This window comes from Lagenorhynchus albirostris, chromosome 20 (assembly GCF_949774975.1).
Source record: "Lagenorhynchus albirostris chromosome 20, mLagAlb1.1, whole genome shotgun sequence".
Lineage (NCBI taxonomy): Eukaryota > Metazoa > Chordata > Mammalia > Artiodactyla > Delphinidae > Lagenorhynchus > Lagenorhynchus albirostris.
Window position 1 is genome coordinate 6,929,903 of NC_083114.1, and position 27,213 is coordinate 6,957,115.

General features: G+C 41.4%; 1 protein-coding gene across 1 annotated transcript; it reads left to right on the plus strand.

Annotated features, from left to right (window-relative positions):
• On the plus strand, positions 1 to 27,213 carry LOC132511832 (myosin-8). The gene is made up of 38 exons (XM_060135546.1): positions 1 to 210; positions 904 to 1,047; positions 1,133 to 1,289; positions 3,635 to 3,662; positions 3,763 to 3,871; positions 3,955 to 4,047; positions 4,182 to 4,245; positions 4,910 to 5,008; positions 5,100 to 5,203; positions 5,586 to 5,724; positions 6,813 to 6,931; positions 7,009 to 7,158; positions 8,655 to 8,825; positions 9,720 to 10,029; positions 10,138 to 10,205; positions 11,842 to 11,929; positions 12,015 to 12,132; positions 12,493 to 12,616; positions 12,708 to 12,844; positions 14,326 to 14,581; positions 16,344 to 16,586; positions 16,679 to 16,855; positions 16,932 to 17,077; positions 17,162 to 17,252; positions 17,339 to 17,728; positions 18,158 to 18,284; positions 18,616 to 18,734; positions 18,861 to 19,057; positions 20,215 to 20,398; positions 20,483 to 20,648; positions 20,744 to 20,868; positions 21,814 to 22,122; positions 23,300 to 23,503; positions 24,491 to 24,616; positions 24,700 to 24,870; positions 25,055 to 25,159; positions 25,725 to 25,820; positions 27,039 to 27,213. The coding sequence occupies exons 1-38, from the start codon at positions 1 to 3 to the stop codon at positions 27,186 to 27,188; spliced, it is 5,814 nt and encodes a 1,937-aa protein (XP_059991529.1). The 3' UTR covers positions 27,189 to 27,213.

Here is a 27,213-nt window from a genome sequence, read left to right on the forward strand (position 1 = left end):
ATGAGTGCGAGTTTGGACGCCGAGATGGCTGTTTTTGGCGAAGCTGCTCCCTACCTTCGAAAATCGGAAAAGGAGCGGATTGAAGCCCAAAACAAGCCCTTCGATGCTAAATCATCAGTCTTTGCGGTGGAGCCCAAGGAATCCTATGTGAAGAGCATCATACAAAGCAAAGAAGGAGGGAAAGTAACTGTAAAGACAGAATGTGGAGCCGTAAGTAAAAACATAAGGAGAAAATACTCCCCGCCCTATTCCTCCGCCTCCTCGCTTCAAGTTGAAGCCTTCCTTGCTCAGAATCTCTAAGCCTATTGCCAATACAGACACCCTTCTGGTCCATTAACAGACATCAGATCTGGGAGGTAAAAGAAATTCTCAGCAGTAACCTCATTTCTCCCTTTCCCAACTACCCAAAGGACTTTAAAGCCACTAGGCTTGGCCTCCAGCATCTTCCTTCAATTCCTCACTTCCCAGTCTAAATCCCCAAACTTGGGAGAAATAAAAACTAGCTTCTCCTATCAAAACAATTATTATCTAATTAGATAAACAATGTATTAATATCCCCATTACTTCCCCCCAAATTGAAGTTTCTTGTAATAAATGGCCAGGAAAAGTGAAAATTTTAACCCATTTAAGTAAAATGATATAAACTGATAAATAAACCTGGGACAAGGAAATGTGGGAGGAGAAAAGTAATTTTTAAAGAGTAGTACGTATTCTAGCTCATCAGAGGAAACAGATTTTCTTACCATCAAACGCTAAGATGAATGTATTTTCATGCCTTTATTTAAAGGACACCGAATAATATAATGGAAAGTGTCCACAACTGTAGTCTTATAATTAAAGCAGATAAACATAAATCCTCCCTCCAACCATTAATACAAACTTGTCTCTTACTTTACTTGCCAGACTCTAACTGTCAGAGAAGACCAAGTCTTCCCCATGAACCCTCCCAAATTTGACAAGATCGAGGACATGGTCATGATGACCCACCTGCACGAGCCAGCAGTGCTGTACAACCTCAAAGAGCGTTACGCAGCCTGGATGATCTATGTGAGCGCCTTTCAACATCTCTTTATTCCACCTATCTCTCCAAGTAAAAACAAATCCCACATGTTGAATATTCTGATTTTCTCAGACCTACTCGGGCCTCTTCTGCGTCACCATCAACCCCTACAAGTGGCTGCCGGTGTACAACCCTGAGGTGGTGGCTGCCTACCGAGGCAAAAAGCGCCAGGAGGCCCCGCCCCACATCTTCTCCATCTCTGACAACGCCTTTCAGTTCATGCTGACTGGTGAGTGAGTGATGCATCTATTTACAGAAATGTGGAAATAGAATCTTTAACAGACAGACAGACTTTGGGCTTTGATTACAATAATACATTGCAGCCACATGGGGCTTCACTGCTTTCAAGAAACTTTCAGAGCTGTAATATCACATATTCTTCCCTGCAGCCATTCTATAGATGAGTAAAGTGAAGCTCACTGAATTCATTGACCTACCGAAGCTAACCCAGCTGGTAACCAGAAGCCTTGTTGAAATAATTAGTAGACCTCTGTAAACATATTTGTTGTTGCTTTCTCACATTTTTTTACTTTCTGATTTGGACAGAAAAAAAGTTCAAGTAGATTTTTTTTAAATATCCACATCTACAGCAATCAAGGAAAACAGTTACCAGCCATAGTGGGAAAGCTTTGTGAATTCCTTATCTTTAAAAGACACAGCTAATATCACTAGCCTTTGGGGTAGAACAGGAGTAAAGAGCGAGCCATGACTTTCCTCTCAAAGATTTTGAAGCATTTTCCTACAAGAATAGAAGAAAATAGAAATCCCTCTTTCTTTGAAAATACTTTAAGTTTTTTTTTTTTTTGACGTGGACCATTTTTTTTTAAGTCTTTATTGAATTTGTCACAATATTGCTTCTGTTTTGGTTTTTGGCTGCGAGGCATATGGGATCTTAGCTCCCTGACCAGGGATCAAATCTGCAACCCCTGCGTTGGAAGGCAAAGTCTTAACTACTGGACCACCAGGGAAGTCCTGAAAATATTTTTTAAAAATTATATCAAAGTCTGTTATTCCTGTCTTATCAAAGCATAAACAAATGGCTTTGATGCAAAATGTAGGCCCAAATACAGCATGAAAACCTTTTATCAGCACACACCAAATGTACTGCCTTTGGAAATATTCTAAATTCCTGAGTTTCCTGTTCTTCCATGAGATATTAGAAACTGGAGAGGATTTTGCTCCTTTTTGTTTTTTTATTTGATTGTTTTTATGCACTGTTTTTAAATTGTCTTTTAAAGGAGAAGAGGGAAGAGAAAGGGATAAAATAGGAATCTTCCATTACAAATTGGCCAGCAGTTCTACAAGGATATCATACCAGGAACCTGTTCTTTGGTTGTCAGCAGAAGCTAGCTACCTTCCAGAAATTATCCAAATGTGGGCTCATTCCAGAGGTTTTAACACTTAGCAGTTGCATTTACACTGCTATGTACACCACCACCCCTACAGAGGTCCCCACTCCCCCAAGTTTTGGGCCTGCTCCGAATTCAAGATTACTTATCTCCAAACATGATTTTTGTAAAAAAACACCCAAAACTGTGGCATTTGACCGGTTAGAGACTAGAACACTGTTTTCTTATCTATGCTCCCACTAGATGTGATATGATCTTTCTTGATTTTTCTTCTATTGGAAAAAGAAATCAATCTGAGTATGTTCCAAAATCTGTCTCTACTTCCCTGAATAGAGCTTTGAAGTTCTCTAAAGTCTATATCTACATCTAAATAGCACCCAAATTAGCATCTATTTCTCTGAATAGATTTTTTTAGATTTGAGAATGCTCTAAAATCTATATCAGTATAGAATTAAAGATTTAACAAATCAGAAAATTGGTATATATCCAACATATCAGTCATATAACTAGTGACAATTTTTGTTTTCATTACTTAGAAACGTGTATAAAATAAAAAGGAAAATAAGTAAATGAACACCAACATTTACAATTCCAGATCCCTTCCTTTTTTAGTATTACCAGCTGTCAAATTAATATGAAAAACCGGGAGGAGGCCAGGTAGCAGAAAAATATATAAGCTGGAAGTCAAATAGACCTAAACATCTTGATAAGCTATGTAACTATTAGAAAAGTCACTTATTTCTCTCTGGGTTTGTTTCTTCATCTGTTAAATGAAACTTCAAAATTGTATGATTCTTACTGAAGTAGTTACAGATGAAATTATATGATGCCTGGAATTTTCTTTAAAATAACCAAGTGAGTTTAGGATGGGAGTACAGGTTATACAAAGTTGGCCAAATAATAACTGTTGAAACTGTATGTATGATGGGTACATAGGAGCTCTTTATACATTATTGCCTCTACCTCTGTATACGTTTGAAACTTCCCATAAGTTTTAAAATTAATAATATTTTAAGAAGAAACACATGATTCTTTGCCTCTTATTTTCACAAATTTTACTCCAAGAGGCAAGTACTATCTGGGAGCTACACACAAAACCAAGATCACAGGCAACATCTTCAAAATGTTAAAAAGGATAAACTGATTAATCTTTACAGAGTCAATAATCTTTGTATTGAATGCGTACTAGTTTTAAAAACTGATGGTCTTGATTTCTCTTTTACAGATCGTGAGAACCAGTCCATCCTGATCACGTATGTGATTTTTTTCTTCTTCTCTGGTTTGTGGTGATTGTCTTAGATGTCGACAATGTGAGCTGTAGCTCTGATCTCTTCTCTGGTTTCTGTTTGACAGCGGAGAATCTGGGGCAGGAAAGACTGTGAACACGAAGCGTGTCATCCAGTACTTTGCAACAATTGCAGTTACTGGAGAGAAGAAGAAGGATGAAACTGGCAAAATGCAGGTGGGTCTGACAGGGGTGTCAGAATCAAGACTGGCAGGGCACACAGGAAGCCCCAGATGTGAGGACTGCTCTTGCCTTTACAGGGGACTCTGGAAGATCAAATCATCAGTGCCAACCCCCTGCTGGAGGCTTTTGGCAACGCCAAGACTGTGAGGAATGACAACTCCTCTCGCTTTGTGAGTCTCTGGGTCACAGAAGGGTTTTCTCAGGCCTTAAATGCCCCAAAAGGCATGTCTGAGTTATTAACTCAATCTCTTCTTACTCGTGTGCTAACAGTTTTGTATATAACATCATCTTTCTCACTTGCAAGGGTAAATTCATCAGGATCCACTTTGGTACCACAGGGAAACTGGCTTCTGCTGATATCGAAACATGTGAGTAACAGGACCATTGAAAATCAAACAAAGAAACAAGTGATGTCATTTGCAGGGATATTTTGCAACACTTGTTGAGCACTGAGCCTGCTGGCAGTGTTGCCCGGGAGCTAATGCCAGACTTATCCATAATCGCTGTGTGCTCTATTCACCTCAGTCTCAGACTGATGGCTCTATAACACATTCTGCAATTCCTGCCTCAGAAGCAACTATGACATTTTCTCCAGGGAAAGCAGTAGGACTATCTATGGACTCCTATGAGTTATCTATAGGCTTACAATACATTTCTGTGATTTGCTCTTGATCTGGGCTTTGGTAGGTGTTTCCAAGGTAGTCCCTCACCAAAGAATCTAAGGTGATCTGAGGAAGGAGGGGATATTAAGGATCAATTATAATACAGAGGTCATCCATGTGCAAAGTTGATTTTTACTAGAGCATGCATACTTCACTCTCTGCTCTTAGATGGTGAGAACCTTGAGTAATTGCCATACGTATTTGGAATTCTTACATGTAGTACCAACAGGATCGATCATCACGTTGAAATCTCAATGGAGCCTAACGTAATTTAGGCCCCAATTTTAGCCAAAGACACTGAAGTTCATTTAATATCTCAGCAGCATTGATATTTTTTTCTAAGTCAATGTCTATCTCCCTCTCTTTCCAGATCTTCTAGAAAAGTCTAGAGTTACTTTCCAGTTAAAGGCAGAAAGAAGCTACCATATTTTTTATCAGATCACTTCCAATAAGAAACCAGATCTGATTGGTAAGGATGAACTTAAATTCACAGACAAAAGTTAATATTTTTGTTAACAACTTCTAATGTAAACCATACACCCTGAATTCTATGCACCCAGACATGCTCCTGATCACCACCAACCCGTATGACTATGCCTTCGTCAGTCAAGGGGAGATCACAGTCCCTAGCATTGATGACCAAGAAGAGCTGATGGCCACTGATGTAAGACACACACTCACTTTTAAAAAATCCATTATGGGGCTTCCCTGGTGGCACAGTGGTAGAGAGTCCGCCTGCCGATGCAGGGGACGCGGGTTCGTGCCCCGGTCTGGGAAGATCCCACATGCCGCGGATCAGCTGGGCCCGTGAGTCATGGCTGCTGAGCCTGTGCGTCCGGAGCCTGTGCTCCGCAACGGGAGAGGCCACAACAGTGAGAGAGGCCCACGTACAGCAAAAAAAAAAAAAAAAAAAAAAAAATCCATTATGTATGGAAATGACAATAGCAACCACACCATAAGTGTGGTTACCTTAGAATATAGTGTAAATTCTCCAAAATATGTTAGTCTCTTCTGCCCTAACTTTGTCCTGTCATTTCTCCTGGCAGAGAGCCATTGACATCCTGGGCTTTACTCCCGAGGAGAAAGTGTCCATCTACAAGCTCACGGGGGCAGTAATGCATTATGGGAACATGAAATTCAAGCAAAAGCAGCGTGAGGAGCAAGCGGAGCCAGATGGCACCGAAGGTACCAAATGAACCTCCATCTGGGTTTAAATTAGAGAATACAGCAAGAAAAAAACAGGTTATTCTAAACTCACATTTCCTTTGTAGCTGGACTTCTGAGGGGCATGTACACATTTACACACACTGCATGCTTTCCTCACCCCCTTTCCCTCCTCACATCTCCATATCTCCATCTTTCTATGCAGCCCAAATGAACCCTAACAGCCACTTGTAAGGATATATCTAAAAAGCACAACCTGGGGCCAGATCATTAGAGAGGGAATGAGACAGAACCGTGAGCTTGCTTTGCCTTAGCAATGGCGAGAAGGTATACAGGATAACTTGGCATATTGGTCTATTTCAGCACCAGCTGGGCAAACCTAGTGGAGGGATACAGGGTCTTGCCCAAACACAGAGCTGGGGTTGGAGGACATCTGTGCACATGTGTGTGTGTGTTGTCTGCATTTAACCCTCAGACAATCTAGGCAACAAGATAAAAAAGAAACTGAGAAAGAAAAATCATATACTCTATGTATGGAAAGAACATGGAACTTACAGGATCTACCACGGAAGCTAAAGTTATCTGCTCCTTTAAGCCTTTCCTGACCACCCTGGCTCGACATTCTCTCTCCCTCATTTACATCATAGTCATTGACAAAATTTTAGAAGGGGACTCTGTAGGAATCATGCACTAAAATTTAATCCTCACGTTTTCAGATAAAGAAACTAATTCGCTGAGGTTAAATTGGGAGGAGCTAAATTGAGATAAGGTGTATTTATCTTACCTTCCACCCCCACCTACTGTGTCTTAAGAGCAGGGACTCTGGCTTTTGTGTTACATAAATTATTTCCATAAACACTGGACATATTTTTATTGTTGTTAAACTTCTCAGGAGTTGCTTGCAACAAATCACCAAAGGCCAGTGTAACTGACTGACCATTTATTAGCAAGTATATGCTCTAATATACAGAGAGCCTCACCTGATCTTCTCTAGAATTATTTAAAGCTTTCTATTTAAATAATAACGAAAGTGGATGGAGGAAAATGGAAAGACTACCTTGAAGAAGTATCTGCTGTTAAACAACATTCCTTGAATTGTGTCTCTGCAGTTGCTGACAAAGCTGCCTATCTCCAGAGTCTGAACTCTGCTGATCTACTCAAAGCCCTTTGCTACCCCAGGGTCAAGGTCGGCAATGAATACGTCACCAAAGGCCAGACTGTGCAGCAGGTAAGTGCACAACCTCAATGAATCACACACATCCCAGGCCCTTCATAGTGCCAACAAACATTACTCTGTCCATGAAGGTGTACAATGCAGTGGGCGCTCTGGCCAAAGCCGTCTACGAGAAGATGTTCCTGTGGATGGTCACCCGCATCAACCAGCAGCTGGACACCAAGCAGCCCAGGCAGTACTTCATCGGGGTCTTGGACATCGCTGGCTTTGAGATCTTTGATGTGAGTTTATCTTCATATTAATAAAAAGTGGGAGAAAGGCAATTTGGGTTTTGATATACTGAGTATTATTATTCATTTACACTTGTAGTGTCTACATTGCTTTCTCCAGCATGGCACCTAGGACGAAATAGCTAGGAGATAACTAGATAATAACAGAAGTAATAATAATAGCTAACATTTATCACGAAGCCTGTATTTCTGGCACTCTACTCAGCACTTCAGAATGTTACCTTATTTAATCCTCACAACGACCCATGAAGGAGTAACTAATATTACTTCTAATTACATGTGGAGAAACAGATGCAAGAAAATCAAAACACTTGCTAAAGATCCTCCAGCCATATAAGGCAAAGCCACGACAGGAACCTGGCTATGCAACGTTTGGTCCATACACAAGGCACCTCCCGTGGAGGAGAAACGGCCTAGAGGTAGAAGCGCAGTGACAGTTCATAGTCTTCCCTCTTCCAGCTTCATCTGACACACACCATTTCCCCTCTGGGCCATCAGCTTTATCATCTATAAAATGAGGGTGTCAATTATTATAAAGACTCCATCAGGGGGCTTTCCTGGTGGCGCAGTGGTTGAGAGTCCGCCTGCCAACGCAGGGGACACGGGTTCAACCCCTGGTTCTGGAATATCCCACATGCCGCGAGCAGCTAGGCTCGTGCGCCACGGCTGCTGAGCCTGTGCTCTGGAGCCCGTGAGCCACAACTGCTGAGCCCACATGCTGCAACTGCTGAAGCCCATGCGCCTGGAGCCCGTGCTCCGCAGCAAGAGAGGCCACAGCGGTGGGAGGCCCATGCACCACAACGAAGAGTGGCCCCTGCTCTCCGCAGCTGGAGAGGGCCCGTGGGCAGCAATGAAGACCCAACACAGCCAAAAATAAATTAAATAAATAAATTTTTAAAAAAAGACTCCATCAGATCTTCAATTTCTATACCACATCAGGTCCCCCCTTTCACAGACCTGACAATGAGGATTTACCAAATGTTTGGTATGAATAGAAGAGCAATTAGCCTATTAATTTCACTCTGCACATCAACTAAAGGTCTTAAGAAAAGCTTTCCTTAATAATGTGACGCCAAAAGTGAAAATGTGACCTTTATCTTGAATTGGGGGGGGTGGTGGTAAAAGACGTGAGGCTTTGCAATGAATTACTTTCACCCTTAAATCTGAACCATAACTCATAGGATCATGGTTATACTTTTAATGCACATTTTTGCCCATGCAGTCTTCAGAGGTGGAAAGAGGTAGATTCTACCAGAACTCTTGCTATGTGATTGACAGCTGTGCCTTTAAATAATGCTCAGAAATCATGAAAAGGGTTCATGTCAAAAATGATCATTTTTTTCCCTGGGATTTCTGAAGAGACAACAATCAGTTTAAACTTTATTTCATTACTGTATTCCACATATTTTCGATAAAAGATTTTTCTTCAGTAATGAATTCTACTGCTATAAAAATCCACTTAATGTTGGAAATTTGGTTTTGTGCAGTACAACAGCCTGGAGCAGCTGTGCATCAACTTCACCAACGAGAAGCTGCAGCAGTTCTTCAACCACCACATGTTCGTGCTGGAGCAGGAGGAGTACAAGAAGGAGGGCATCGAGTGGGAGTTCATCGACTTCGGGATGGACCTGGCCGCCTGCATTGAGCTCATCGAGAAGGTCCGCTTGACTTCTAAAGGAAACCCGAACTGAAAGGATAACTTTCCCAAGTGCCTTAAGCAACTCCAGAATGTATTACTGTAATCTTAACTAGACTGATATTAGAACAAGTTAGAAAATTACTTTAGAAATGACTTTCTCTTTTCAACTTTTACGTAAGAAGAATCAGAGAGTGTTTAGCTTCACTATGTCGTAATAAGTTCTGTTCTAACACTGGCTCAGATCCAAGTTTAAAGCAGCATCTCTATTGAGATGGTCTGCTTCACCAGAAGAACTACCTCATTTGTTCTAAATCTATCTCCACTATGATCCAAGATGTCAACAATAGAAATAACTACTTTCTAAATCAAAATTAATGCACAGGTAACACAGCTAGGGCTTATATCAAAGGTAATCTGTTTGGAAGTCAAGAGTCAAATTGCTATGCTTCTTCATAATCTATCTTTAAGGGATTAAATGCACAAAATGTCTTAAATAAGGTTTGCATTATTTATACCGTTAAGTTATTGCATATAAAGTAAACATCCTTCTAAGTCAGTAAGTCCTTTGCATAGAAAAACAAAACTCTGACAATAGATTAATTCACCAAACGGGGGAAAATGTGGTAATCACAGAACATTTTAATAAGTCGCCCCCACTTATGCAGTGCTGACATTTGGAGTTTATATCCAGCTACTCTTTTAACTGAAAATAATGCTATGGATTGAATGTGAGAAAGAATGGTGGAAAAGTCATTCTAGTGACAACAAAAAGACCTCTTTGAGCTATGACCCTGGTTTACTTTATAAATGTATTTAATTAGGAGTGCTCATAATTCAATCAAATGACAACCACTGTGTCTATATCTTTTGAGACAAGATAGGTTGACACCAATGTCTACTTTTCTGAATTCAGCCACTGGGCATCTTCTCCATCCTGGAAGAGGAGTGCATGTTCCCCAAGGCCACAGACACCTCCTTCAAGAACAAGCTGTATGACCAGCACCTGGGCAAGTCTGCCAACTTCCAGAAGCCCAAAGTGGTCAAGGGCAGGGCCGAGGCCCACTTCTCACTGATCCACTACGCGGGCACCGTGGACTACAACATTGCCGGCTGGCTGGACAAGAACAAGGACCCCCTGAACGACACTGTGGTTGGGCTGTACCAGAAGTCTGCAATGAAGACTCTGGCCAGTCTCTTTTCCACATATGCTAGTGCTGAAGCCGGTACTTTCTGAGCCCCTGATCTAAATTAACCTATCCCCACAGGATGTTCACATACCATTCCAGCCTCTGGGATTCTACTTTCGTTGATGGGTTTTCTTTTTATCTTAGACAGCGGCGCAAAGAAAGGTGCTAAGAAGAAGGGCTCTTCTTTCCAGACTGTGTCAGCCCTTTTCAGGGTAAAGTACAAATTTAATTCGAAAGATCTATTCAGTTCCTATGACTTATCATAATTAGGATAAGGATAAAGGATTTAGAATAAATTAGGAGGGAGTGGAACGTTAATAGGAATGACTTCAGGTATTCCTTCTTTGTCAGGGCACAGCCAAAGCAATACTCCTGTAGGGCTGAATGGTTTACCTCTTACTCCTTACTATGCTCATCTAATGTATTCAGGAATTGCAAAATGCCCTTAGAAGCTTTCTCGCTATATAATAAGGCCGATTTTTAAGGAAGCACAGCTGAACTTCAAAGGTCTCCCTGTGGAAAGCCACCAATGTTGCCCTTTGAGAATGTTCCTGAGTTCCCCCCTTGAGAATTGAGCCCGAGACACACCCTTTAGGACATCCTTCCACCAAATCACATCTTTGTCCTCCGAGATGGATTTAATTTTTTCTAATAGCTGAAAATTATCTAAAGCCAAACCTAGTGATTTAGATGGATGATTAAGATAGAAAAATATCTCTTAAGAATAACAGTAATAATAACATTACTGCAAATAATGTGATTCTCTTAGATGGCTTAACAGCTGGCTCTTCTACAGGGGAACATATGGAGCATCTGGTCTAATGGCTGCTTTGTCAGGATTTCCGTGGCTAAGTCTCGTTCTTTTTAAGACTAAAATGCAGATACTATGTATGACCTAAACAAGAAAACAGCCCTGTTCTTTTTTTCTCACTACCAATTTGCATTATTTCACCAAATATGCCCGTGTTTCATCAACTTATCCTTGTACATAATTGCAAGATTAGAAACTCACATTACTTATTTTGTTTATTTCCTAATAGTTAACTGAGATATGAAAAATAAAGCAACTCTGCCTTCTCAACGAATATACCTAAGAAACACTGAGAAATAGCTACTTGCTAGTTTTCTGTGGTGGAGTAAAACACCACTGTGTGTCATAGTCAGTTACTCTATTTCTGGAATAACTCCCCCCATATGCTCCAGACTGTGATCATTCTCAGGTACTCAAGATCCACTCACACAAGGTCATACAGTCTTATGATTTTAAGACTCTTCAGAAAAAAACAAAACAGAACAAAACAAAAACCAAGAGGTTACAGGTCCCAGGGAATAATACACTCAAGGAAGGAATGGCAAACATTGGGACAGTGGCTAACCTAGGTTACCACTGTAAACTACTACTGTAAAAAATATTAGCACTGAGAGAGATGAAAGAGGCCTTAGAGGTAATCTCAACTATTTTCAGATGAGGCCCAGAAAGAGAAAAGGGATTTTGTAGAGTCAAGCAGCTCATTAGTGGCAAAGTGAGACTGTAGTCCTTTGTGTCTGATTCCCGGTCAAGAATACTTCCTGTGTGTCAAGGCTACTGAATTTGCAGTTTGTTTACAGGATAGATCCTAGGTGTCATAAATGAATACCAGGGAGAGCTGCATTTCTTCCCAGCACTTTAGCCTTTCAGTTTTTGGCAGGCTAGAACTCTTGAGACCTTTAAAACACAGAGCAACTGAAGCCTCATAGACTTTTACCTAATATAGTTAGGAAAGTGCCTAGGTTCGTTCCATATAATTACCAAAAAAAGCAATCTGAAATAGAACTTTCTCATCAAGTCCCTTCTACCTGGTTTTCTAGGAAAATTTAAGTAAGCTGATGACCAACCTGAGGAGCACACACCCTCACTTCGTACGGTGCATCATTCCCAACGAAACCAAAACTCCTGGTAAGATCTAAGAGCATGAAATAATCACACAGGCACAGGTCTGAAAATTCAGTGCCCAGTAGTAAGTACTCTGATCTATTTTTAGGCGCCATGGATCATGAGCTTGTCCTGCACCAGCTGAGGTGTAATGGTGTGCTGGAGGGCATCCGCATCTGCAGGAAGGGGTTCCCAAGCAGAATCTTATATGGGGATTTTAAACAAAGGCCAGTCTCCCTCTGTCATATTTCACTGAATGCTGTGACTAACTAATCATTTTCACTGTTGCCCTCTGTTCATTGTTTTTATGCATCCTGCTTCGTCAATATGATGAAATTAAGTCAAATAATATAGTCTTGTGGTGCTAGAACAGAATACAGGCTAGAGATGGTGGCATTTCTTAAAAATAGGACAGAAGCATGCATTAGCTTGTGGAAAAATCATATTGTTTTACTATCTGAACCTAAAAGGACAGTTGGATTTTCTACTTTTGCTTTTTCTCTTTTTACTGACTTTTTTTTGGTGTCGTTTGGTTTTCATATATGATCACACCTTCCTAATCATTCTTTCTTTCTTCGACTGAACAGATACAAAGTTTTAAATGCAAGCGCTATTCCAGATGGACAGTTCATTGACAGCAAGAAGGCTTCTGAGAAACTTCTTGCCTCTATTGATATTGATCACACCCAGTACAAATTTGGACATACAAAGGTATGGCTGTTACTTACACCTGATCCAAGTCCTCTGCCATAGCTGTATCTCCTGTAGTCTAGGGATGATTTGTAACTTTCTCTTTCTCCAGGTTTTCTTCAAAGCTGGCCTGCTGGGTCTTCTGGAAGAAATGAGAGATGAAAAGTTGGCCCAGATTATAACAAGAACTCAAGCCATCTGTAGGGGATTCCTAATGAGGGCAGAATATCAGAAGATGTTGCAAAGGAGGTAACCATGCAGAGGATAAGGACTGTAAGGTCTCTTAGGGACTTTACCTCACTCTTCCTTATTCATTAACTCTTTCATCTTGTGGTTAATATGCACTTCTCACCAGTTCCGAACTCACTCTTACAACACATCAGCCTCTGCTTAACCCCTCACACTGGGATTCTCTTCAAAACGTCTCTCCTCCCTCAGTTTCTCCCTTTCATTCATCTCACATACAGCAGCAGGAATCGTTTGCAGTAAACACTATTTCCATCACACCGTATCTGTTTGCAGTTCCCCACGGTCTCCCACATCAAATCCAAGTTGCCTGTGTGTCTGTCAAGGCCACTCTCTATTCCCTACCTCATCTATCATCTCCCACTGCACAGCCTTTTCCAGCCAGGCTAAACAATTTGCTTATCTCCTTCTCTCCTGTTTGCACAAGCGCTCCCCTCTCAGCCTAATTTATCTCTTTACCAATTCAAGACTTCCATTTCCGCCTCCTCTAATTAACCTCATCCAACCCATCCACCCAGCACTACTGCTGTCCTTACACACACGTTTTGCATTCATTTTGCTCATCTGTACTCATTTACTTCTGTGGTGTAAGTGTTCCCAAGTCTTTTCCATGTGTCAACATTATGGTTTATGGCATGATATCTGCCTTCTCAGAGATATGGTTCTTATAAATTGGACCTATAGAAATAGAATCTCCATTTTAACAAGCCTGAAGAGGCACACACATTGTTATAAGGCAGGTAAACCTTGCCAGTCTATTGCTACAGTGTGCAGAAGGAATATCTCTTATTACTATTTTAAAATGTTATTTAAATAAAACAAATTTCGTAGCTCAATCCATGCTAAATGCTCTGCAGACATTAACAATCTAACTGAGCAGGTAAGAAGTAGGCATTTGAAAGGACTTGAGAAAAGCCAGTCTATCATGTGAAGAAACTAACAAAAGCTGCTTATGGAGTAGATAATTTGGCAGTGATTAAAATAAGAGGAGAGGTTTCAAGGAAAACAGGGTAAACCATAAGCTCAATTTAGGTGGGCAATTAGGAAAGCAAGCCATGCCCTTTCACAGGTCACATCAGTGTGCCAAAGGCCAAGCAGCACAATTAACTTACACCTGCCACACCCACTCCCAAGTCACTAATATTGTGATTTCTCAAATGTTCTTAAAATGGTATGTGTTGCTCATATATACAAAGGATTCCTCCTCTAAAGTCAGCTTCTTTCCTAATGTGACAGGGACTTGAGAACACAATAGTTCAGTATGAGCAGTGCACATTAGCAAAGTGGTCATACTGAGGACCGCTCTGAGTGTGAGGGTGTGTGTGTTGTGTGTGTGTGTGTCCTGCATATAAAATATACAGAATTTGACACATCACTTACATGGGGGGGGCATTAAAAGGGGAGTTTGTATGTAAAAAAATACTACTAACAATAACATTGTCTCTAATGGATCAACCTACACTGATACTTTTCCGTCATTTCAGAGAAGCCCTTTTCTGCATCCAGTATAATGTACGTGCCTTCATGAACGTCAAGCACTGGCCCTGGATGAAACTCTTCTTCAAGATCAAGCCCCTCCTCAAGAGCGCAGAAACCGAGAAGGAGATGACCACCATGAAGGAAGAGTTCCAGAAAACCAAAGATGAACTCGCCAAGTCAGAGGCCAAAAGGAAGGAACTGGAGGAAAAAATGGTGACTCTCTTGAAAGAGAAAAATGAGCTGCAGCTCCAGGTTCAATCTGTGAGTACTCTGTGTGCTGAATGCACCATGTCACGGAAGCTTTTCTGGAATTCACATACACTCTGGATTTACAAATGGCCTTTTCTTGAAAAAGAAAATTTCTAGTTGCTTTTTTCAGTATTTCACTTAACTTTCAATATTCCTGTGAAGAAGTAAGGCACCAACTACTTCCAAATTGCAAATGGAAAATGGGAGATTGAAGAATTTATTTAACAATACCACAAATTTAACAGGCATGAAGGAAGCAGTTGAAAGGCAAAGCCCCCAAATCTCAGTCATTTTACTCATCTGCCCTGCCTGCTTCATCCCAGTCTTAAGAGCCCTATTTCCTGAATACAAGTGTATGAGATTGTATTTACACTCATAAAAGACAGTTATTCTTATTGCTCTCTGTATCTCTTTTCCTCAACCCCCAGGATTTAGCTCAATAAATTCATTTGCAGTTACTTGAACTGAACTACCACGGTGGAAGACAGAGCTAGTGATCTCTGTGATTATTCCTGTGATACTGATCCTGAGTTCTCAAGGCCTCTGTTTATTGGTTAAAGAAGAAGTTGTAAGCAGAGTGGGGGCAGGCTTGGCATCAGCACTGTGGCCAAATACAACCTCCCATTTCCTTGGCCCAACAAGCCCAACAATGTCATGAAGAAATCTGTAAAAAAAAAAGGATAGTTTTCTTAAAATGTTTAAGCTATTTTCAACTTTTCCTTCTGATAAGCTCACTTATATGAAGGTTACATTTTCCCAATCACAGCCTCTTCATCTTAACCTCTTTTCATAGGTATTATCATTAGTCAGTGAGTAAATATATACTGAGTGTATGACTATTAAAAATAAAAGCAAAGGAACCCTCGAAGTCCTCATTATCAAATGTTTAAGCATTTTAAAAACTTAAGATATAAACAAACACTGAGAAGTTAAAGAAATTCCCCAGCCCAGAGTAATACGGTCGTGGCTGAACTGATTTTTATGAGTCCTTTAATCATTTATAAAAACCTCACTGAGTTATGTAGTTTCTCAAAATTACAAGTTCTTATACAGTCTAATATTCATTTTGAGACTAATAGGTAATTCTTAAAATGGAAATGGAAATGGAAGCCCTGGGCAATTATACAGCACTGTTATGGTCTATCAGGGAGGTTTTGAGTATATGAAAAATGCTTCATGGAAATGTATTTATAGGCATAATGTTACGTAGTTTTTCTTTTTAAAATTCAATGTAGCAACTAGTTGTTTGAGGCAATTTGACTAAGTCAAAAATCTTTTTTTTTTTTTTTTTTTGCGGTACGCAGGCCTCTCACTGCTGTGGCCTCTCCCGCCGCGGAGCACAGGCTCCGGACGCGCAGGAAAAATCTTTGAATAATATAGTTGAAATGCTCTTAGCAATCACTTATCCCAATCCTCTTTAATTACATGAGATAACTGAGGGTAAGAGGAGTAAATCAATTTGTGCAAGGTCATACATATGGAGGCAAATTTGGGACAAGAACCCAGGCTTCCTTTGGTCCTTCCACTCTTCTACACAATACTTTTTAAAATAGTCAATTGCTTCAATCCAGTCATTTTTCAGGCTAATTTGCTTCTAAATCTATAGTGCCATATCTAATTAGCTATGTTTCTCCAGACAATGGAATGATGTTCAATTAATTTATATTCATACTGAAAAATTCATTAGCATTCAGTAAACACTACTATTTTGTGCAAAGAACAAGTTCAAAATAAGCAACAAATTCTCTAACCAGCTCAGCAAATCTCTCCACAGGAAGCTGACGCCTTGGCTGATGCAGAGGAAAGGTGTGAGCAACTGATTAAAAACAAAATCCAGCTGGAGGCAAAGATCAAGGAGGTGACTGAGAGAGCTGAGGATGAGGAAGAGATCAATTCTGAGCTGACGGCCAAGAAGAGGAAACTGGAGGACGAATGTTCGGAACTGAAGAAAGACATAGATGACCTTGAGCTGACACTGGCCAAGGTTGAGAAGGAGAAACATGCCACAGAGAACAAGGTATGAGATATATTTGTATACAGCATATAGAGACTCTGCCATCTAACTAAGCTGCTTTAGAGCAGAGATAATCTCTTCCTTAAACTTTCTAGGTGAAAAACCTCACAGAAGAGATGGCAGGCCTGGACGAAGTCATAGCTAAGCTGACCAAGGAGAAGAAGGCCCTCCAGGAGGCCCACCAGCAGACCCTGGATGACCTGCAGGCAGAAGAGGACAAAGTGAACACCCTGAACAAAGCTAAAGCCAAGCTAGAACAGCAAGTGGATGATGTGTGTTTTTAATATCCATCTGAAAGGTTTTTTTTAATATACTTTAAATTTTTAACAAAGTTTATTTTCTCATTAGCTTGAAGGGTCTCTAGAACAAGAAAAGAAACTTCGAATGGATCTAGAAAGAGCCAAGAGGAAACTGGAGGGTGACCTAAAATTGGCCCAAGAATCCATAGTAGATATAGAAAATGACAAACAGCAACTTGATGAGAAATTTAAAAAGTAGGAACGCCAGAAAAAAAATTCTACGCGACATCATCTTTCAATTCTTATGGGCACTAATACACCTTGTTCTTCTGTCTAAAGGAAAGAATTTGAAATCAGCAATCTGCTAAGCAAAATTGAAGATGAGCAGGCAGTAGAAATTCAACTACAGAAGAAAATCAAAGAGCTGCAGGTGAGTCATCTCACCTCCATTTGTTTCTGCACCCAAAAACACTGAAATTGAGGTGAGTTCATGTTAATGTGCTGTGTCACTGCCAGGCCCGCATCGAGGAGCTGGAGGAGGAGATTGAGGCAGAGCGGGCCTCCCGCGCCAAAGCAGAGAAGCAGCGCTCGGACCTCTCCCGGGAGCTGGAGGAGATCAGCGAGCGGCTAGAAGAGGCCGGCGGGGCCACTTCGGCCCAGATTGAGATGAACAAGAAGCGGGAGGCCGAGTTCCAGAAAATGCGCAGGGACCTGGAGGAGGCCACCCTGCAGCACGAGGCCACGGCGGCCACGCTGAGGAAGAAGCACGCGGACAGTGTGGCCGAGCTGGGGGAGCAGATTGACAACCTGCAGAGGGTCAAGCAGAAGCTGGAGAAGGAGAAGAGTGAGCTGAAGATGGAGATCGACGACCTTAGCAGTAATGCAGAGACCATTTCCAAAGCCAAGGTACCCAATACTGTCTTCAAATGAGCAGAGTTAATAACCTGTAAGAACCCTCATTGCTCTCTGGCGTTAAACATTGTTTGTAGGCAGTTTATAGCACTGATCTAAAATTTTGTATTATAATATATTCCATTTTATTTCATTTTTTTTAAATGCTGGATATAATCTGTTAAGATTATTTCAAAATCTACTTTGTCAGTGTCAAGTATCATTGGGATAAATGAATGAGTTCCAACAATGAGCACTTTGGGGAGATTACGCACCCGTCATAGCTGAATCCTAGCATGCTCCACAGAGTTGGCGCCATCAGTTTCTACTCACACTTGACGTAAATTTATTCACTCTAAAAATACTTTAAGAATCCAGTGGTAACTTTTTTTTTTTTTTTTACTGTATTCAATGTCTCATCTTTCATGGGTACCTGTGCCGCAGGGAAACCTTGAAAAGATGTGCCGCGCTCTAGAAGACCAAGTGAGTGAACTCAAGACAAAGGAGGAAGAGCAGCAGCGGCTGCTCAGTGAGCTGACGGCTCAGAGAGCGCGCCTGCAGACGGAAGCGGGTAGAGATCTCCCTCAGGCCCGCGATTATGGCCTAGACAAAAGCAATTCCGGGGGTTCTGAATTAATAGCAATACTCCCATATTAGAGGGGAGTAATCAACTATAGGAATTTACTGAGCGGGTTAGAAAAAATTTTAAAAAAGCAAGAAAGAATCAGCAGACTAGTTTATTTGTTACACTACAATAGCAATACTGCTTTTTAATCTAGCCAGTTCTGTAACAATATTTATAATTAGATAAAGTATATATTTGTCATGTACGTATAATTATATATACAAACTTTAGGCTTGTTTATGCCATAAACAAATTCCTTTACTTCGGTAATTCTTAGGTGAATATTCCCGACAATTGGATGAGAAAGATGCTTTGGTCTCTCAGCTTTCAAGGACCAAACAAGCATCTACGCAGCAGATTGAGGAGCTGAAATGTCAGCTAGAGGAAGAAACTAAAGTAAGTTTTACCAAAAGTATTCTTGACTGATCAAATCTAAACATATTCAGTTAGGTTCTCCTTTAAGTGTGTAAGTTAAATATCACTGAAGAAATGAATTAAGTCACTGAACTCATACCTCCACAGGCCAAGAGTGCCCTGGCCCACGCCCTGCAGTCCTCCCGCCACGACTGTGACCTGCTGCGGGAACAGTATGAGGAGGAGCAAGAAGCCAAGGCTGAGATGCAGAGGGCGCTGTCCAAAGCCAACAGCGAAGTGGCCCAGTGGAGGACCAAATACGAGACGGACGCCATCCAGCGCACGGAGGAGCTGGAGGAGGCCAAGTGTGTGCTGTGAACTCTAGAGGAGGGACATGACATGGTTTCCTAGCTGCCCAGCTCAGCAACTCCCAGAAAACAGCTGTGATGATGATAACAAAAGCAGAAGCTACCCTAAGTGCATGCTGTGTGTCAAATACTATCGTATATTAACTCATTTCGTTTTCTTAGCAACATTACATTGCATTATTATTCGTATCCCTGTTTTACAGATGAGGAAATTGAGACTGTGAGAGGTTAACCAACTAACACAAGAGCATATGATTAATAAATAGTACAGCTGGGATTAGAACCAGACATTCTGATTCCAGAGACCACCTTCTTAAGTATTGTAGTACAAAGACAGATCTCTTAAAACTCATGCTGGAGGCCATCCGAACTGTGCATAATGTTCAGAGTTAGTCTGAATAAAGTAAAGCCTTAGTCTGGGTACAGACCAAAGGAGACCTTCAGATAGATCTTCCAGAGCATTAGGGCTAAAGGTTTTTGTGTACATTAGGCATGTATAGTTGGCACACAATTGGGAGTAAAGCAAGAACGTAGACAATTCAGAAGGAATAAAAAGAAAAACCCTGCCTTTGCTTAGACTACCTGAATTATCCTGATTTATTTATCCATTCCTCTCAGGTGAGACTGACCAAATATATATTATTAGAAGAAACTGACTATTTTTCTCTAGGAAGAAAAGTATATAAAATAAAATGGAAAGTCTGAGAAAGCAAAAGAATATGCCCAGTATATCTGTGACCAATAAAATATCTAGTTAGTCTCAAATCCTTTTTGGAATGAGATGAGATATAAATCAATCAATAGAATTGCCCTGGCTAATCATTCTCCATACCGTACTCAATCAGAAGCCCTGAAAATCCTGAAATCATATGCTGTAAGATACATACATACAATGTCTGTAAGATACATACACACAGTGTCAGCTCCAACAATGGCCTCTAACAATTCAACAACTAAAAGGACTTGAGTCCAGCTCTTCACCGCTTTGGACCTTTTCACAGTTTAATCCATCTAGAAAGCAGTTCTGGCTACCACAGTTTTGAAAACCATGCTACTTGACATTGTAGAAAAAAGGACTATGAAAGGGGGCTGAGGAGTTTAGCACTTGCCCCTGTTCCTGACCTCTCTCCTTAACTGCCTGGCTAACTTTTTAGGAAGAAGCTGGCCCAGCGTCTGCAGGAAGCTGAGGAACATGTAGAAGCCGTGAACGCCAAATGCGCTTCCCTTGAGAAGACCAAGCAGCGGCTCCAGAATGAAGTGGAGGACCTCATGCTTGACATGGGGAGGTCTAATGCTGCCTGCGCAGCTCTCGATAAGAAGCAAAGGAACTTTGACAAGGTGGCCCAGCCTGCTCAAACTCCATCGATGTTTTACTTAGTCTCCCTTTCTCCTTCCATTAGCTGACAATTTACTGCTTTTCAGGTCCTATCAGAATGGAAACAGAAGTATGAGGAAACCCAGGCTGAACTTGAGGGCTCCCAGAAGGAGTCCCGTTCTCTCAGTACGGAGCTGTTCAAGGTCAAGAATGCCTACGAGGAATCCCTGGAACACCTTGAAATGCTAAAGAGAGAAAATAAGAACTTGCAGCGTGAGTGCTCTTTAACTTCCCCACCCTATATGGCCCTGGAAAGACCTTTCCATGTTATATCAGTCTGACCACTTCTCTCTTCTGTTCACCCACAGAGGAGATTTCTGACCTCACTGAGCAGATTGCTGAGGGAGGGAAGCAAATCCATGAACTGGAGAAAATAAAGAAGCAAGTGGAACAAGAGAAATGTGAAATTCAGGCTGCCTTAGAGGAAGCAGAGGTACGTATATTGATGTTGTGGGGGGAAAATCAAAGATAAACATTGGTGGAAACACCACTGTTTTCATTGGGCAATGGTACTATGAGATGGATCCATTATTACAGAGCAGGTGAGAATCTGAACTCATATAACCTTTATGAAGGGCAATTTGGCAATAGTTATCAAAAGTCTTAAAAATGTAATAATATGACCTATCAGTTCTATTTCTAAGAATCTATCCCAAGAAAATTATCCTAAATGGAGGCAAAGTTTAAACACAAGATGTCCAATCCAAAAACAAGGTAAAGCAAACTATAGAACATCCGTATGATGCAATTTTCTACAGCCATTAAATGTAGTTAATATGGGGAAATATTTATGGTAGAGGATAATTTTTAAAGCAAGACACACATTTGCATATACAATATAACTTTATCATGTATAAATATATATAAATAGGAAAAAAACTAGAAAAAAAAAGTACCACATTAAAATTGTGCCTCTAAGTGGAGGAAAAATAGGAAAGTTTTGTTTTTATAAATAACCCCACATTCTACAATGGACACATATTTTGTAATCAAAATTATATATATGTTTTAAAACTGAGAATTTCTACAACAGGAATTAGTATATCACGTGAACATTTTAATTTATAGAACAGGAGAGAATTCCTGTTTACTACACATAAGTTTAATCATATAATTTTCGTTACTACTCATATGAATAATATTTGTATAGCCCTTTATACTTTACAAAGCACCCTTATTACAGAGTTGCCCAATAAAGTCTATGACTGAATAAATTAAAGGATGATTTACCTAGTAGGGTCCTAGAGCTCTTTTATTGTACTTTGTAATATTAGACAAACTGATATTAGTAAGAGTTTGGCTCACAAGGGAATACCCTCCAAATATTCATTTCCCATTATTAATTGATTATTAATTAATTGATCACTGTTTTGTTAAGGCATCTCTTGAACACGAAGAGGGAAAGATCCTGCGTATCCAGCTGGAGTTGAACCAAGTCAAGTCTGAAGTTGATAAGAAAATCGCTGAAAAAGATGAGGAAATTGACCAGCTGAAGAGGAACCACATTAGAGTCGTGGAGACCATGCAGAGCACGCTGGATGCTGAGATCCGGAGCAGGAATGATGCCCTGAGAGTCAAGAAGAAGATGGAAGGAGATCTGAATGAAATGGAAATCCAGCTGAACCACGCCAACCGCTTGGCAGCAGAGAGCTTGAGGAACTACAGAAACACCCAAGGGATCCTGAAGGTAGATGGGTCCACATTAACAGCCCAGACAAGTCAGGGAAGTGACCCATCCATCTCCCATTCATCACAACACCTTCTTGTTACACCATCTTTTTTTTTCCTTTTAACAAATTATACAGTTCATAGTATGGAGATAGCTAAAAATAAATACACATAGAATATATATTTATTTTTGGCTGCTGCAGGCGGGCTTTCTCTAGTTGCGTCGAGCAAGGTCTACTCTTCGCTGCGGTGCGCAGGCTTCTCATTGCGGTGGCTTCTGTTGTCGCGGAGCGCGGGCTCTAGAGCGCAGGCTCAGTAGTTGTGGCACACGGGCTTAGTTGCTCAGTGGCATGTGGGATCTTCCCGGACCAGGGCTCGAACCCATGTGCCCTGCATTAGTAGGCAGATTCTTAACCACTGTGCCACCAGGGAAGTCCGAATATATATATACATATTTTTTTTTTTTTTTTTTTTTTGTGGAACATGGGTCTCTCACTGCTGTGGCCTCTCCTGTTGCGGAGCACATGCTCCGGACGCACAGGCTCAGCGGCCACGGCTCACGGGCCCAGCTGCTCCACGGCATGTGGGATCTTCCCGGACCGGGGCACGAACCCGTGCCCCCTGCATCGGTAGGCGGACTCTCAACCACTGCGCCACCAGGGAAGCCCCAAATATATTACTTTTAAAGAAACGTTATATAAAAGAACAAACAGAAGCCCAGAGATTAGCTATGATACGAGTGAAATGAAAAGACTTTGGCACCAATAGGCCTGAGGTTGAGTCTTAGTTTTGTCACTTACTAGCTGCCTGATTTTAGGCAAGTTATTATAACCTCTCAGAACCTCTGTTTCTTCTACAAATTAAGAATGAAACTACCCACCTCATAGGGTTACTTGTGAGGATGAAGTGAGAAGACAGATGTCAAGTGCTGGGTACAGCATATGGAAAATGCTCCATAAATTATAGATACTGGTGACTCGCACATGAAAAATAACCAGTTGATGGCATAAAACACAACAAGAATCAGTCTCCTGATAATCCTCTCTCACCTAAGCAGGTGACATCCCCATTTTCATGCTCATTCAAATGACAGGCCTGTCATTTCCCGTTCCTGGCACCAACCCATTCTTCCAGTTCATCTCCTGGGATGTGCACATCCTCTTCAGGGTGTCTAAGCCTTTTTATTAACTTAACAGGATACCCAGCTCCACCTGGATGATGCCCTCCGGGGCCAGGAGGACCTGAAGGAGCAGCTGGCGATCGTGGAGCGCAGAGCCAACCTGCTGCAGGCTGAGATCGAGGAGCTGCGGGCCACCCTGGAGCAGACGGAGAGGAGCAGGAAGACGGCAGAGCAGGAGCTCCTGGACGCCAGCGAGCGCGTCCAGCTCCTGCACACCCAGGTGAGACCCTCACATCAAACAAACGCTGGTGTACCGTAAAGTGACGACTCAGAATTATAATATGGAAGTACTCTATTTTTATAAATATGTGTATATTTAAAAGGATTGGGGAGATGCTTTAAAATATTAATTGCAATTACCTTGAAGTGATGCGATTATAGATGATTTTTTGCTGTGTGTTCTTTTTAAGATTTTCTACCAAAACGGGGCAGGGGTATTACTTTTTTTATTTAAAAATAAGATTTGACTCTAGATTATTTTGAAAACCATGGTGTGGAATAAACTTGAATAAAGATATCTGTTGACTCCAAAATCTGAAAATGTTCCACGTAGTGTTTCTCATCAGGAGCACTTCAGCGTTCAGCATTGCTATGTCTACAGTCCCTGTGCCTTGCAGGACATTTAGCGTCACTGACCAGCCTGGGCGTTAAATGCAGCAGCACGCCCTAGTTATTCTGACAACCAAAAATATCCACCCCCATACATTTCCAAATACCCACTGAGGTGATATTGCTTCCCTTAGAGAACCACTGGGTTGAAATTTTAAGAAAGTGTTTTCGTAAGAGTAATTCAGTATTCCCCAAGGGAGCAAACCGTTCAAGTTAACAGAGAATAGATTCCTTCTAACAGAGAATAGATTCCTTCTAACCAGGCTCTCACAAAAAGAATCTACTCTTTTCTAATATTTCCAACCTTTTAAGGACAGAACACTAGCAATGTCTGGTTGACATATAATTGAAAGAGCAATTAACTAATACAGACATTCTTGAACCTCCACGTCCTTATGCATAAATCAGATGGACATTGCGGCAGTGGCGGGGCGGGGGGAACCAACCGTGCAAATGATTAACATTTTGCACTGAACAAATATTTAAAGTTCAGTGAAATGTTGCCATTAGGTCCCCTGCATAAGCCAACGAGTAATACATTTGTAAAACCCCAAGTGTGCAAACTGCAGGTCTTGTAAATTTCCACTACTTTTAACAGAACACCAGCCTGATCAACACCAAGAAAAAATTGGAAAATGATGTTTCACAACTCCAGAGTGAAGTGGAAGAAGTAATTCAAGAATCGCGCAATGCAGAAGAGAAGGCCAAGAAGGCCATCACTGATGTGAGCAAATGAGCATTTGTTTCATGAAACTGTGTGTTACCTGCCATTACCAGGTTTATTATACTGGTTTATTTACTAATTAGGCGGCCATGATGGCCGAGGAGCTGAAGAAGGAGCAGGACACCAGCGCCCACCTGGAGCGCATGAAGAAGAACCTGGAGCAGACGGTGAAGGACCTGCAGCACCGCCTGGACGAGGCTGAGCAGCTGGCCCTGAAGGGCGGGAAGAAGCAGATCCAGAAGCTGGAGGCCAGGGTGGGTCTCTCAATCTCTCTGAATCCGGGAAGTGAAAACGGCACTCCCCCATCCTTCTCTCTTCTTGTATATTGGCTCCCATCCTTATCCTATGGCTGGGGACAGCCACCCAATATCTTCAGTAGGTCCTGAGTTAATTAACATCCCCCAAGACTGACTATATAAATATCTTTCTTGATTGTAGGTACGTGAGCTTGAAGGAGAGGTTGAAAGTGAGCAGAAACGTAATGCTGAGGCTGTTAAAGGTTTGCGGAAACACGAGAGAAGAGTAAAGGAACTCACCTACCAGGTAAGGGGAAGAGCTTTCTAGAATATCCAGACTTCCTGCACAAAGGGAAACTGAAAACCTGGTGACTATGTGGTACTCACAAATAGCTACATATTAACTTGATATATATGTAAGGGGCAAATGGCACAATCACCTGTCACAGACCCTTTCCTAAGCTAGGAAAATCAGGAAGGCCTTTAGAAAACAGTGTAAGTGAGGAAAGAATATAGGTTTCAATGACAGATGAACTGGTATTAGTCCTGGTTTGGCCTCTCTTACTTTTATAAACTTGGATAGGTTACCTAACACTCTAAACCTTAATTCATCACCTGTAAAACAGAATAAAAACATCTACTCACCAGAGTAGGGAGGTAAGGATTAGAGACGTGTATAACTCTCCAATATAGTGCCTGCACACAGTGGACATTTAACAAGAGTGGCTACCGTCAATACTATGAAGGAAGCCTCAGAGTTGACCACATTTACCCCAGGTCCACCTGCCATCATATCAAAGTGATTTACTTCACCACCTGTAGTGGGTTTATTTCGTTGGATTCAATGCAGACCATTTTTTTCAAACTTCCAGACTGAGGAAGACCGCAAGAATGTTCTCAGGCTGCAAGACCTGGTAGATAAATTACAGGCAAAGGTGAAATCGTACAAGAGACAAGCTGAGGAGGCTGTAAGTATCTTTAAGCCCTTGAGGGAAGAAGAAAACTTCTTTGAGGGTAGAAAGTGTATTAAGAGAATGTGTTAATGAGAAAGAAAGAGACCAAGTAAGAATATGTCATTCTTATTTTAAAAGAGATGACATAAATATGAATTTCCCCCCAAATCCTAATTATAGAATAAGACTTTAAGACATTTTTATTATTAAGCAATTTGTAGGGGTCGGGGGAAAAAAAGAAAATTCCAAATAACCCACCTTACTTGATAGCTGCAAAGAACATCCAGCAGAAAATCTACCACCATGATAAATATTCCTCTCCCTCTAGAAATGCACAAAATCAACTGTTCTCAAAAGCCAAACAGAAATCTTTCACCCCAGCTGACTCCTTACCTCACTACCAGTGTCATCAGCAGGGACTTATCCCTGCACATTCGCTGTAGCAAATTAGGATGCGCTGGAAGATTCTCCAGCTTCACTTTTCCTGGTTGTTCCCCACTCTCCCAGACACAATGTAGTGGGTAAGAGGCAAGAAAAGGGAACATGAAAGGGAGAGGCACGAACGGTAGTAAGTCCAACCAACAGAGGGCATACTTTCTTCCTATCCCCATCCCCCCACCCACAGCATCTCTGTATACCAGAGTCAAAATATATGGCAAAAACATTTCAACTGGCATTTTCCCAAAGTTAGAATTTGACTTTACATTTACTTTCTAACCCCTGTGACCAAGCGTACGTGGGTCTCTTCCTCCGTTCCACCCAGTCCATACATCATAAATAGATTTCACGTATACATGGGTTTGACATAATGAGCTTGTTTCTTCCATTTCAAAACTGTTTCTTCTTTCATTCTTTAGAGTGAAAAATGTAATTGAAGTTACAAGTTCTGTCTGGATTTTTTTTTTTTTTTTGCGGTACACGGGCCTCTCACTGTTGTGGCCTCTCCTGTTGCCAAGCACAGGCTCCGGCCGCGCAGGCTCAGCGGCCATGGCTCACAGGCCCAGCCGCTCCGCGGCATGTGGGATCTTCCCGGACCGGGGCACGAACCTGTGTCCCCTGCATCAGCAGGCGGACTCTCAACCACTGCGCCACCAGGGAAGCCCTCTGTCTGGATTTGAAATCAGATATGACAAACAAACCATAAGAAGGAAATATCTGAGTTGAGGAAATAATCCTGTTTGCGACAAGTGCAATGAGAACCACAAAGTCTAACTCTCACAACTTTTTTCTTAGGAGGAACAATCCAACGCTAACCTTGCCAAATTCCGCAAGCTCCAGCACGAGCTGGAGGAGGCCGAGGAACGGGCTGACATTGCCGAGTCCCAGGTCAACAAGCTGCGGGTGAAGAGCCGGGAGGTTCACACAAAAGTCAGTCCAGAGTGAACACATCTGCATGATACTGCCAAGG

Excerpts from the sequence above, each read along its gene's own strand:
- LOC132511832 (XM_060135546.1), top strand. The coding sequence starts at position 1 with ATGAGTGCGAGTTTGGACGCCGAGATGGCTGTTTTTGGCGAAGCTGCT. Across the intron at positions 20,869-21,813 it reads CTGCCTTAGAGGAAGCAGAG|GCATCTCTTGAACACGAAGA; the intron begins GTACGTATATTG and ends TGTTTTGTTAAG. Across the intron at positions 25,160-25,724 it reads TAAAGGAACTCACCTACCAG|ACTGAGGAAGACCGCAAGAA; the intron begins GTAAGGGGAAGA and ends TCAAACTTCCAG.